Source organism: Pelodiscus sinensis, unplaced genomic scaffold (assembly GCF_049634645.1).
Source record: "Pelodiscus sinensis isolate JC-2024 unplaced genomic scaffold, ASM4963464v1 ctg60, whole genome shotgun sequence".
In the NCBI taxonomy this organism is placed as follows: domain Eukaryota; kingdom Metazoa; phylum Chordata; order Testudines; family Trionychidae; genus Pelodiscus; species Pelodiscus sinensis.
This window is the reverse complement of record NW_027466001.1, coordinates 346,389-360,037: the sequence shown is the minus strand read 5'-3', so window position 1 is coordinate 360,037 and position 13,649 is coordinate 346,389. Positions and strand designations below refer to the sequence as shown.

At 45.7% G+C, this 13,649-nt stretch overlaps 1 protein-coding gene across 3 annotated transcripts in view; it reads left to right on the top strand.

The window, feature by feature from the left end:
- Positions 1–13,649, top strand: part of OGT (O-linked N-acetylglucosamine (GlcNAc) transferase) — a 100,381-nt gene that overhangs the window by 7,289 nt on the left and 79,443 nt on the right. For 2 of the 3 annotated variants that reach the window (XR_012900194.1, XM_075917996.1), the window contains exons 2-3: positions 2,056–2,236; positions 4,108–4,351. Coding sequence is in view for 2 of the 3 variants with exons in the window: in XM_075917996.1 (XP_075774111.1) it covers positions 2,056–2,236; positions 4,108–4,351 (425 nt within the window). In the remaining variant the exon portion in view is untranslated. The remainder of the gene's footprint in view (positions 1–2,055; positions 2,237–4,107; positions 4,352–13,649) is intronic. The other variant, XM_075917997.1, reaches the window with a different exon arrangement.

Here is a 13,649-nt window from a genome sequence, read left to right as displayed (position 1 = left end):
AGAAGGGGCTTGGGAGGGAAAGGCACCAAGGGACAGGGTTGCGGGAGAGAGAGACAAATGCCAGGAGGCCAAGTGCAGACCATGAGGAAAAGGGCAGGAGGGGAGGTGTCAGTGGGAGGGGGGACAGGGTGATGCTGGGAGAGGAGAGGGGAAGGGCACTGGGGGCTGGAGGGGGAGGTGCTGGGAGAAGGCTTGAAAGAAGGGGTGGGCATGAGGAAAGTCAGGATGGAACAAATTGTGTGTGAGGGCACAGAGGGGCAGGAGGGGAATGGGGCAGAGACTGGTGAGGGGGTGGGTATTAGGGGAAAAGGAGGCACCAGGAGGGCGCAGGGCTAAGGGAAGGTGCAGGTGCCAGGGGATTCTGGGGTGAGGAGGAGGGGAGAGCTAGCCACCGGAAGCAGAACTGGACGGGGGAATCAGGGCAGGCTGGGGATATTGAGGGGCCGGTGGAAGCAGGGCTGCCGGGGGGTGTGAGGTTGGGGGCTGGGAGCTGGCTGGGGAAGATGTGGGTGGGGTGGGAGAAGTGGCTGCTGGAAGGAGGGCTGGACGCAGGCAGCGGGGCTGGCCAAGGGAGATTGGGAGGAAAAGTGGGGGAGACCTGGCTGCCAGGGAGGGGGTTGGGGGAAGTGGGGCTGGCCAGAGGCGCAGCAAGGGGAGCAGGGGGGAGGAATGAATCGGCCTGCGGGGAGTGGGACTGACCCGACCCCGTTCCCCTCTTCCCCCCCCACGCACAAAGCACGAGTTAGTCTGGCACAGGGATTCTACTGTCATTGTCCCCCGCCCCCACCCACCCACCCACACACACACAAACCCCTCGAGTAGTTGCGAACTATCTGGCTGGTAGACACACTCATGCAGCCTGAGCACATTTACCAGCCAGGCAGTTTGAAACTACAAACTGATACATCTAGTAATAATACAGCTTACCTACTGAGAAAATCCCAGACATGTTATATGTCTGGTATTTTCTTCGTTTGTCTTTCTTGTGTTTATATTTTTGGGCTGCAAAAAGCAGAACTGAAAAAAAAAGGGTTCCAATTAAAGTAAAAAGTTTGGGAAACCCTGGTCTAACCAGCTTTCTGTCTGTCTTACAGCCCATTTATCCAATCCATATTCCTTAACTTGCTGGCAAGAATATTGTGGGTGACCATATCAAAAGCTTTGCTAAAGCTGGCACTGGGAGATTTGGGAGGACCCAAAACAACTTATTTGAATATTTGTAATTTGATTAATGAATATGCAAATATGTAAATGAACAGTACTGGTCCTCTAGGACCAGGAGTTCGTGAATGGATTTACTGGTCCCCGTGTCAAAAAGTTTGGGAACCCCTGCTCTAGGGTCATGCTGTCCAACCAGTTCTGAAGCAGTAGCCACTGTAGCAGTTACTGCTACACTCAACTGGCCAAATAACTACATGTGGCTAGTGTGTTGGACACCACAGCTGTAGGGTTAAGTGGTTAAACCTAGTGGTTAATCTAACATCTTTACTGCATATGTAGCAATCTTTCAGCTTCCTTATATGAAATCTATATTGTTCTTTTTAGAACAGCTATATTATGAGTGTGTTCTAGCTTCAGCTGGAGGGACTAAGTGAACAGATTCAATCTGTTTTCATGCTAAGGTATTTGGTATTAAGGACAGGAAATACAATATTGCTGCAGAAGTCTCTTTAAAAAGAATTTGTGTGAAGTCTCTAATTCAGTTTTTAAAACTCAGTGGTTGCATCTTAATTTTAATAATTTTGTGTGTCTTGAAAAGAGAAACAGGGAATAGTTGGTGATTTTCTAATCAGCTTTTAATATATTGACAGTAAATTACATTTCCCAACTAACTGAGAAAAGGCTATTGTAAATTAAGCATATAAAGCAGTGCTAGAGATCTCATGATAGTGTGGTGATATGAGGATTTAGGAGTTTAAAATGTTAGACACTCTGGTGCTTTACATAGTTTCAGGCATTTTCATTCTTTAATTTTATACACCATATTTTTACAAGTTTTTGTTTCCATTTTCTAACTTTTTGTTTTCCCCCCTAAATGTTTTGGTGATTCTCCAGAACCAACGAAACGTATGCTTTCCTTCCAAGGGTTAGCGGAGTTGGCTCATCGTGAATATCAGGCAGGAGATTTTGAAGCAGCAGAGAGACACTGCATGCAGCTTTGGAGACAAGAGCCTGATAATACTGGTGTACTTTTATTACTATCATCCATTCACTTCCAGTGTCGCAGACTGGACAGGTAGGAGACTTGGAATATCCATGAATACTCGTTACTATTAATACTTCTAGTCTGAAAAAAGAAACTATTAATGCCATCTGAAGCTATGAGAAACTTTGATCATTCTAGTTAGTTTTGTAATCAAAACTGATATTTGATTAAGTACTTGACTGACAACAAAAGATCAGGGCACTAATCATAATTCCCCCTCTTTTCCTCCCCCCCTTTTTTTGGCTTTGGTTATGGTGAATAGCAGCATCCTAGACAACTCCATAGTAGTGTCTAATCTTTTTTCTGGGCTTTTTAACCCTACTTTCTATGGAGTTGGTATCTGAGGTTGGTAACTGATGTTCCATGAAATCACACTCTGCTAGGGATGTGTAATTGGTTACATGCAGGGCGGCAGCCAACTCTCCAGGAGCTGGTTTTTGAGCTGGTTCCTGGTACACACCAGCTCTCTTGCCACCTTGCTCCCGGGAGCTGGCTGCTGCCTCTGTATCAGAGGTGGCAGGCGGTCCCCCATGACCTGGACTGGGAGCCATATGTCACTGTATAGCTGTTTGGGTAACCAGTAAGTTTGTGCTTATTGGTTACCTGTTTAAATGGCTGCACTCTTATAGTCCTATGCTCTACTATCTTGGTAATGGGAGCCTCTGAAATTAGTCTTCATTTAGAAAGCATGTTAGCTTTTCTTAACCCCCTCAGTGCTTTGGGTTTGTGCTCAAACTAACTGAATTGAAGAATAGAGATGCACATGCATTCCTCTGAATCAAGGTTGAGAAGCTAAGGTCCGGCCTTCAGCTTACCTGGATGCGGCCCCTGAGGATCAGGGCTCCTCTCCAGCATTGAGGAGCCTGTGCTGGCGCTTCAGCCTCCTCCTGCCGTCCCACTGCAGAGCTGGAGCACACATAATTTAGTAGACTGGGTCCCCATAGGCTCTGTTTGGGAAAGTGGGGAGAAGTGTCTTTCTACTTCTCAGGCTGCGTCTGAGGGTTTGGGTGATTTTTTTTTTGCTTATCACGTGTGTGCGGCCTCTGACTGATTTTTCTGTGAACTAGCTGTCCCCAACCCAGAAAAGGTTCCCCACTCCTGCTTTAAATAGCTTGTTAAATATGACAGGGATAACTTCTCTTCATGCCGTAAATGGGCAAATCCGCCTCAAGTGCATGTATCAGGTGCTCTCAAACATTTATACATTATTGAGTGTTTCTTCTGGTGCCTCTTGGACACTAGCTGTTAGACTGCAACACAGCATGTTTCCCCTGAAATATGTTCCTCTCTTTGCATTAGTAAGCCTTTGTGTAATTCTCTGTGCCTCAAAGTTGACTCTGGCTTACTTTTACCTTTAAGTTTACATTTTTTTCATGTAGTTCAGATGTTTAAAACCTTGGTAACTGTTCGAGTTATTAGAGGTGTAACTAATAAAATGGTGTGTTCAATATCTCATCATCATAGTGCCTTGGGATCATTTATGTGGTGTAGAAACAAAACAGTTTCCACACCAGCCCTCCCTGTTAGGTTTTTTCTGACTTTTCAATAGATAGTATATGTCTAAGTGGATTGGAAAGAGTGCCAAAATCTGTAGATGTTGAGAAGTATAAACAGAAGTCTTGTAGAGTGTTTGATGCATCAGGTGTGAGCATGGGCTAAAAGCTTTGCAAACTTGTACTTGCCTCTGACACATCTGTCTTGAAGAAGCATGTAAAATACGATAATGGAATAGTATTGTTTTGTGTCTGGGCAGATAAAACTTGCAGGATGGTTTTGCAAAGCTGGCTAGTTACATAGTTGTCTCACTTGGGATTGTGCCAGTAATTCTGGCTATAGGCTTGCCTGTAAACCCTACCGTTGGCAAATTGTGTTTTTGTATTAACCAGTCTAATTTTCTCCAGGTCTGCTCACTTCAGCACTTTGGCTATTAAACAGAATCCATTGTTGGCCGAAGCCTACTCGAATCTAGGGAATGTGTACAAGGAACGTGGTCAGCTTCAAGAAGCTATTGAGCATTATAGGCATGCTCTACGCCTCAAACCGGATTTCATTGATGGATATATTAATCTGGCTGCTGCACTGGTAGCTGCAGGTGATATGGAAGGGGCAGTACAAGCCTATGTCTCTGCCCTTCAGTACAATCCTGTAAGTAATACACTATTCTTAGAGCATCATGCTATACTTCATCAAGTGCTCTGCTACTTCAGTACAGATGGAGAAGGCTTTGTTTCACATGCTGGTTTGAAGAGTTAAGCAGATGGTGAAACCCTACGCATAGACTTAGTGCGGGTGCTTTGACAAAAAAATAGTACGTGACTCCAGGCTGAGAGGGTTTTGACAACGAGCTCCAGCAAGTCTAATGCCACCCTGGCAACCTACTAAAAAGGAGTCATGATCCATTTGGGGGTTCCCAGCTGATCCTGGCTCTGCGTGGCATTTCAAATCGGCAGCACAATATGGAGCCCGGCGTCAGCGGGGAATTCTGAGTCCCCCACTGATCCTGGGCTCCATGCTGCACTGCCACTTTGAAATGCACAAGAGCCCCTCTGGTCCTGGACTGCATGCAGAGTTCCGTATTCCTCCTTTGAAATTTCATTTCAAAAGAGGAATGTGGAAGTGTCTATCGACTAGTCGAGTAGTGGGTGGAAATTTGATCGACTAGTTAGTTAGCCGTTACTTAACATCCTTACTTTAAATCAAGATGGATGTGCTAAAAGATGCTTATTTTGGGGAAATTGTGGCCTGTGTTGCACAGTAGATCAGATTAGATGATCTGATCCTTATGGCTTTGGAATCTTTGAATGATTTTAGATTTTTGTATTAGTTGATTGTTATTGATGCCTTTGACTTAGATGGAGAATTTTGTGAGGAGGTGAAGAGGGAAAAATTGATTTCTGGGTTGAGAATTAGGGATGTAAGAGATTAGTTGACTATCCGATAAGCATAAGTTTTTATCAGATAATTGATAGTTGCTTCTCCCCTCCTCCCCAGATCCACTTGCTGCAAGGGGAGGGGTAACAGGAGTCGATGCAGTGGGGAACTGGCTTAAAAGTTGGTTCCCCCAGTACTGTCTCTGCGGGGAGCAGGGGAGGCAGAGAGGTAGCGGGGACCGGGAATCAGAAAAGGCAGAGCTGCAGCGGGGTTAGCTCCTGCTGTGGTTCCCCAACTAATTGATTAGTTGATGGAAATTCCATTGACTAGTTGATTAAACTAAATTTAACATCCCTATTGAGAATTGGGGAATGCTGTATTGTCACTAAAGTTTTTAAATTGTATGTCAAAATATCAAACTGACAGTTTAAAAATGTGAGAGATTAATATTTAAGGAGACAGTTTCCCCCTTGGCCAGGTCCATCTGCTTTAGAGACTTTGTCATACACTTAATGCCAGGAAGTTAGATTATTTAGTAGTGTTGGGATATGTAAAATGAACAGGGGGGTCTAGGATAATGGTAAGGAGTTCAGCCATAGTAGGCATTAACCTGAACATGTTTTTTTCATTTGTTACTGCAGTCTGGAAAGATAGATTAGGGTCTGGCCAAAGCAGATATTATCCTTTATGATGTATAAATATGGTGTTTCCCTTCATTTTTGCATCCTAAAAAAATAGGCATGCAATTGCTCTTCTTAGTTGTGTCTTTTACCTGCTCTCACTGGCCCTGTATAAATATTTCAGAGTTAAATTTCTTGTCATCTCTGTAACCTGCTAATTTGGAAAGTTTGTAGCATAGAAAAGTATTGATTTAATTAGGAAATCTGTAAATAGTAATTAGGGAAGGGTATAATAATATTAATCACCTGCTTATTAATATTCATTGTATGTAAGTTAATATACCAAATAAGGTTTTAGAAAAAATAGTAATAAATGTGTAAATTAATGTATTAAAATAAATAAGGGTGCAATTGGTGCCAAATTGTTGCCACTCCGATGTTGTGTTAAATGTCCGAGGTAAACATGTGTGGGCAAGAAGGCAGTTCCATTTACCCTATCCACTCCTGGGTCGCTTGTTTCTTCTCTAACAAGTAACTTTTTGGTCTGCACTAGAGTGTCGTAACCTGACCTAAATAAGACAATCTCACTATACAGTTTTTGGGTTTCTGTCAAAATATAACCTGACCCATTTGGGCTCTGTCACTGCCGTGGCTGCGGCTGCATGCTCCTCTTTTGCTGTCCACTGCAGTCTCACTCTGCTGTGAAGGAAGAATGTAGCACTTCTCATTCCTTATCACGTATGGTACACTAAGGCCATGGTAGCTAGCACATGTAACAGCTCTATGGGCAAGGAGAGAAGGAAACCGTACCAGGCCAAACCCCAAGCACAAGGAGGCTATGTTGACACAAGTTGGGAGGAAGGTTCAAGTTCGGGTCAGTTCTATAAATGCCTCAACACACTGGTAAGATTTGCATTGGCTTGTTCTTAGTTCAGTTCAGAGTTTACAATTAGGCCTGAGCTTACTATACATGGCCCAGCTGACTGTAGTGGAACAGTTGGTTGCTGGTCCAGGTTCTCAGTTTCCTAGGGAAAAACTAAATACTAGCAGCTCAGCTGAAGAAGTGGGTTTTACCCACGAAAGCTAATGGTCCTATTTATTTTTGTCAGTCTCTAAGGTGCCCTCAGGACTTCTTGTTTTTAAAAAAAATACTAAATGTGATGTTTAACTGATAAGCCTTACCCTTAAAGGGTGAGGCTAAGTGGTGGGGCTGGAGCAGCTCCCCATTTGCCAGGGGCCGACAGTGGACAGGAGCGGCTCTAGTGCAGCCAGTGTCTGGGGTGGGCCTGGGTGCCCCACAGGCAAGGGCTACTCTGGTGTCCCGGCCGAAGTAGCCTCTGTCTTTAGCAAGATAGTGCACTGCAGTGCAGCCCCTGCCTTCACCGGGAGGAGGGGGGCATTCCAGCCCGGCAAGGGGCTGCTCCAATTTAGTCAGAGCAGCCCCCGCACTCTCCCCTTATATTATTTAGCCTGTTAACTGATTCGCTTAACCATTATCCCTAATAAATACTGGTAAATATTGCTTTGAATAGGGATGTTAGATATCTGGTAATTGAATAGTCATGTAGCAGCACAAAATATTGTCAGTCACATGACTAGTTGATAGTCCCTGTGGGAGCGAGCCGGCAGCCATTGTGCTCCTGGCCCCACTGCCGGAGAGCCCCCTGCCACCTTGTGCTGCTGCCTGGCTATGTGCAGGCAGCTGGTTTTTAAACTGACTCCCCTCGCAGACTGGCTCCAGCCTGCCACCCTGATACAGAGGCAGCAGTGTGGGGTGGCAGCAGCCCCTGTCCGCAGGGGTTTGACCTTCCTGCAGACAGAGGCTGCTGCGGGCTGTGGGAGAGGGGAAGCGGGCAAGGCTGCCACTGTGGACAGAGGGTGACCCAGCTGTAGCTTCTGTCCATTGGGGGGAGGAGGTCCCAGCTTCCTCTGGACGGAAGCTACTCCAGCCTCTGTCTGCAGGGAGCTCTGACTCCCTGTGGACAGGGGCTACTTCTGAGGACCAGCACCTGTCTGTGGGATGTGGAGCAGCCTCTGTCCGCTGGGGGCTTGGGCCAGCTGCGGACAGGGACTGCTTTGTGGCTGCTTCCCCATGCGCCCCCTGTGCTGCTGCCTCTGATAGAGGCAGCAGTGCAGGGGGGCAGGTAGCACCTTGGAGAAGGTACTGGGGGAACTGGCTAGGGGTTAATTGTATAGTCCGCTATTCATTGTCATCCCTAGCTTTGAATCAGGAATCAGTGAAATATAATTGTTGGTCTCTAGACATTCAGCAACCCTAGAACAAATCATTTCAAACTTTAGATTAATCTCTTCAGAAACTCAGGAGTAGACTGAAAGTTGGTCTTCTCGTATAGTATGCTAAATGGCCAATAGGACCTTGATTGGTAGGCTGCAACTGTGCAGGCTTTTCATTGCTTAATGCTTCAAGCCTACAACTCTGAATTGTTTTTTTGCATCTAATGATTTTGACTGGAAACTGAAACGAGTCATGACGTATAAATTCCCTTGGAAAAGAAGTACTGAAACAAAATGTATGCAGATATTATGATGAGTATTATGCCAGCTCATCATTACTCTAATCAATGGGGACAAATAATTGTCACTTCTTCAGTGAGTGGTGTTCCTGTGGGTGCTCCGCTCCAGGTCTCGGTGTGTCCTTGTGCTGGGGATTGGAGATTTGTTGTAGAGCAGGGCCCCTTGTGCCGCACCTAGCGTCTCGCACGACACCCTCCCTCCCCCCGTTTGTGGACTGCGCATGCGGCGCAAGTCCTGTCAGTTCCCTTTTCAACCGTCCTCTTCTGAGGATGGAGTTCAGAGTGCAGCGCTCTTCTTCCTGGCAGGAATTAAGAATTTAACAATTAGTTTTAGGGTTTTACTTCATAGTTTAGTCATAACAATGTTCACTTCAGTGCGCTCACCCACAATTTCTGTGTGTTCCTTACCTGCCCACCCGCCCTCAGTAATCTCTCAAGCAGGTTCTAATGAGTATGACGACTTAATTCACTCAGATTCAGCGTGTTCCTCACACAAACCTAGGTCCAGGCAGGACAAGGCAGTTTTCCAGATCTCACCTTCTCCATGGGCAGATGATCTGAAACAATATCAGGAATGATTTAAACGGGTAGCCCAATCCCAAGACATTGCTTTACAAGAAGTTCAGGATAAACAATATAAATCACTCACAATATTACAACCCACAGCATCCTCAGAGACAGCTTCTTTGATAGATAAAGCTATCCTTGAATCTTCAGATGCTTTGTGGAAAAATCCATCCTCTGTTCTGCCCACAAACTGCAGAGCAGACAGAAAATGTTGTCTCTGCAAAAGATATGGACTTTCTCTTTGCACACCCCCAGCCAAACTCTCTGGTGGTAGCCTCAGTCACAAGGCGAAGAATCCACAATTTAAATCTATGCCCCGGTACAAAGAGCACAAACATTTGATACCTTTGGCTGCAAAGTCTACTCTTCAGCCACACTCCAGTTCTGTGTATCGAATTATACAGCCCTTCTGGCCAGTTATGCCAAATTACAAGACCTGGTACACGACCTCCCTGATAATCATAGAATCATAGGACTGGAAGGGACCTCGAGAGGTCATCGAGTCCAGCCCTCAAGGCAGGACCAGGCTCCGTCTACACCATCCCTGACAGATGTCTATCTAACCTGTTCTTAAATATCTCCAGAGGGGGAGATTCCACCACCTCCCTTGGCAATTTATTCCAATATTTGACCACCCTGACAGTTAGGAATTTTTTCCTAATGTCCAATCTAAACCTCCCTTGCTGCACTTTAAGTCCATTACTCTTTGTCCTGTCCTCAGAAACCAAGAGGAACAAATTTTCTCCTTCCTCCTGGTGACACCCTTTTAGATATTTGAAAACCGCTATCATGTCCCCCCTTAATCTTCTTTTTTTCCAAACTAAACAAGCCCAGTTCATGAAGCCTGGCTTCATAGGTCATGTTCTCTAAACCTTTAATCATTCTTGTCGCTCTTCTCTGTACCCTTTCCAATTTCTCCACATCTTTCTTGAAATGTGGCACCCAGAACTGGACACAGTACTCCAGCTGAGGCCTAACTAGTGCAGAGTAGAGCGGCAGAATGACTTCACGAGTTTTGCTTACAACACACCTGTTGATACAACCTAGAATCATATTTGCTTTTTTTGCAACAGCGTCACACTGTTGACTCATATTCAACTTGTGGTCCACTATGACCCCTAGATCCCTTTCCGCCATGCTCCTTCCTAGACAGTCGCTTCCCATCTTGTATGTATGGAACTGATTGTTCCTTCCTAAGTGGAGCACTTTGCATTTCTCTTTATTAAACCTCATCCTGTTTACCTCTGACCATTTCTCTAACTTGCTAAGGTCATTTTGAATTATGTCCTTATCCTCCAAAGAAATTGCAACCCCACCCAGTTTGGTATCATCTGCAAACTTAATAAGCGTACTCTCTATCCCAATATCTACATCATTGATGAAGTTATTGAACAGTACGGGTCCCAAAACAGACCCTTGCAGAACTCCACTTGTTATCCCTTTCCAGCAGGATTTAGCACCGTTAACAACAACTCTCTGACTACGGTTATCCAGCCAATTATGCACCCACCTTATCATGGCCCTATCTAAGTTATATTTGCCTATAATAAACGACCTCACCTCCAATCCATTATCAAGAGGGTTATTCCATAGCAAAAACTGCTCTCCATGATGGATGTCTCAGTGTAATGCATAGGGCCTCATGGTTGCAATCATCAGGGATCCCAAGAGAACTGCAAGCAAGGGTGGAGGATCTCCCCTTTGACAGAAGACAACTATTTGCTAACAAACATAGATGAGATCCTTCCATCAACAAAGGACTCACATGACATTTTGCACACTCAGGATGTACACCCCACCCAATAAGAAACACGGATATACTCCCTACCAAAGGCTTAGGGCCTATAATTACAATTACTACAGGCAACACCAGAGGCCATATGATAACAGGCCTAATCAACGATCTTATGGAAGGAGGACTCAGCAAAACCACTCCTCCACAAATCAGTCCACCTCCAGCAAACAAATTTTTGAAGCTTTGGTCTGGGATCTGAGTGACCACCCCACACTACCAGTGCATTCCAATGCCACCTTCCATCACCACCTGAGACCTTTCTACCAACAATGGGCCCAGATTACCACAGACAAATGGATCCTAGAAATTATCACATCAGGTTATGCAATCCCCTTTACATCCATGCCCCCTACCCACCTCCCTTACCCTGTCCCTTTTCTGGGACCCCTCTCATGAGCCCCTACTACAGGCAGATGTGTAAAAAATTACTCACTTTAGGGGCTACAGAATCCGTCTACAAAGAACACCGAGGGAGATGATTCTACTCCAATTATTTCCTCACAGCAAAAAAACAGGGATGAAGACTGATCCTTGATCTCAGGAAACTGAACAAGTTCATTCGCGATATAAGATTCAGGATGGTGACCCTAGCAACCATCATACCTGCACTGGACGAAAGGGACTGGTTCTCAACCCTCGACCTCCAAGATGCATATTTTCATGTAACTATCCACCGATCTCTCAGAAGATTTCTCAGATTTGTCATGGGCCAAGACCACTGTCAGTACAGAGTCCTCCCCTTTGGCCTCTCTATGGCCGCCCGAGTATTTTTCAAAGATGCTAGCCATAGTTCCTCAAAAGGCAGAACGTTATCTTTCCTTACCTCGACAATGGTTAATCAAGGGCCTTACCTGTCAGCAAACTACTGTCATGACAGTGGTTACCAGGGAATGTTTTTCCCAACTTGGCCTGCTTATCAGTATACAAAAATCTTCCATACAACCTATGCAAAGGATAGAATGTATTGGGGCATTACTAGACTTGGTCACTGCAAAAACCTATCTCCCTCAGCAAAGGTTTATGGCAATCTGCTATCTCGTTCAACGGGTCAAGCAGACTTCCTTCTCCACGGTCTGGACATGGCTCCAACTATTGGGACATATGGCTGCCACAACCTTTTGTAGTTCTATTCGCAAGGCTATACATGAGATGCCTTCAACATTGGCTTGCAGTCAACTATATACCAACCCAAAAAAGCCTCATGAGGCATCTCACGCTTCCTCCACCAGTACTGCAGTCTCTAGAGTGGTGGACATCTCCATCCAATCTGCTTGCCGGCATGCCCTTCCACCAGCCAGACCCCTCAGTCAGCATCAATACAGGGTACATGGGCCTAACACAAGAGAGACTTCCACATCAACATCCTGGAGGTCAGGGCCATTCGCAGGGCTTGCGCCCATTTCCTTCTCCTGATTAAGGGCAAAACTATCCGTGTCCTTGCAGACAACATGCCTTCTATGTTTTGTGTCAATTGGCAGGGGGATGCCCAATCTCACTCTCTGTGCTTAAGCAATCAGATTTTTGCAACTGGTGTATTAGGAACCAGACAACTCTAACAGCCGTGTATATACTGGGACAACGGAACATGAGAGCCAACAATCAGCAGGAGTGGAAGATCAATACCAATATCCTCCTTTCAATCTTCCGCAAATGAGGCTTTCCGACTATAGACTTCTTTGCAACAACTCACAATGGCAAATGCTACAGATTCTGCTCCTGGGCAGGACTAGGCAAGAGGTCACAAGGGGATGCCTTCACCATTCACTGGACAGTTCCCCTACTCTGTGCTTTTCCACCAATTCCTCTTATCGCCAGAGTGATTAACAAGATTCTGTTCAATCAAGCCACGGTAATCCTGATAGCCCCAGCCTGGCTAAGAGAACCCCGGTTCCCTTACTTCCACTACCTATTGATACATCAACCCATCTCTCTCCCGGCAGTGCCGAACCTCCTTACGCAGCACCACGGCAGTATATGCCACCTCAACATCAAAACTCTCAAACTTACGGCATGGTTTCTTCATGGTTCCAAAATGAAGAATTCACCTGCTCAGACAGAGTCCAACAAGTCCTACTAAATAGTCAGTGTGCCCCGATGAGAAGCACCTATGAAAACAAATGGACACGTTTTCAACAATGGTTCTTGATGCGCAACTTACATCCCACGAAACCTACCTGACTCAACTACCTAATGGACCGTAGTGACTCAGGCCTCTTCATCAGCTCCATCCGAGTCTACCACGTGGCAGTTATGGCTTTCCATGACCCAGTAGACGGCTTCTCCCTCTTCACGCATTCCATGGTGAAGCGTTTTCTCACAGGTTTACAGAAAATTCGGCCACACCCCCCCTCCCCCCGGTGCCACCGTGGGACTTGACTTTGGTCCTTGACACTCTCACTAGGCCACCCTTTGAACTGCTAGCCAATACGCTCCCACAATACCTATTCATGAAGGCGGCATTCATAGTGGCAATATCATCAAGAAGGGTAGGAGAAATCACAGCCCTCATGGCAGACACCTTTCACTGTCTTTACTAGGGATGAATTTCTTCCCTAAGGTTTTGTCCATCTTCCATGTAAATGAACCCATTTACTTACCTGCCTATTTCCCTAAATCTCATGCCTCCCCCAAGGAGGTGCTATTACATACTCTGGATGCAAGGAAGGCAATTGCATTTTACCTTGATAGAACTAGAGCAACCAGGAAATCGGACATACTTTTTGTGGCATGGTCAGTACCATGCACAGGAATATCAGTTTTGGCATAGTTCCTATCTGAGTGGATTGCAGACTGCATATGTATCGTTTATGAGCTTGGGGCAAATGGCCACCACAATCTGTCAGCGCTCACGCCACATGTGCGATGGCCACTACAACGGCCTTCCTGAACAATGTACCATTGCTGGACATTTGTAGGGCAGCCACCTGGTCCTCACACCATACTCTTGCACAGCACTATGCCCTACAGAAGGGGCCAAATACCCTCCATATCTCTAGCAGATGTGATCCTTCCTCCTTCAACTTAAAAAGACTCCAATGCCCACCTCCATCGGGCAG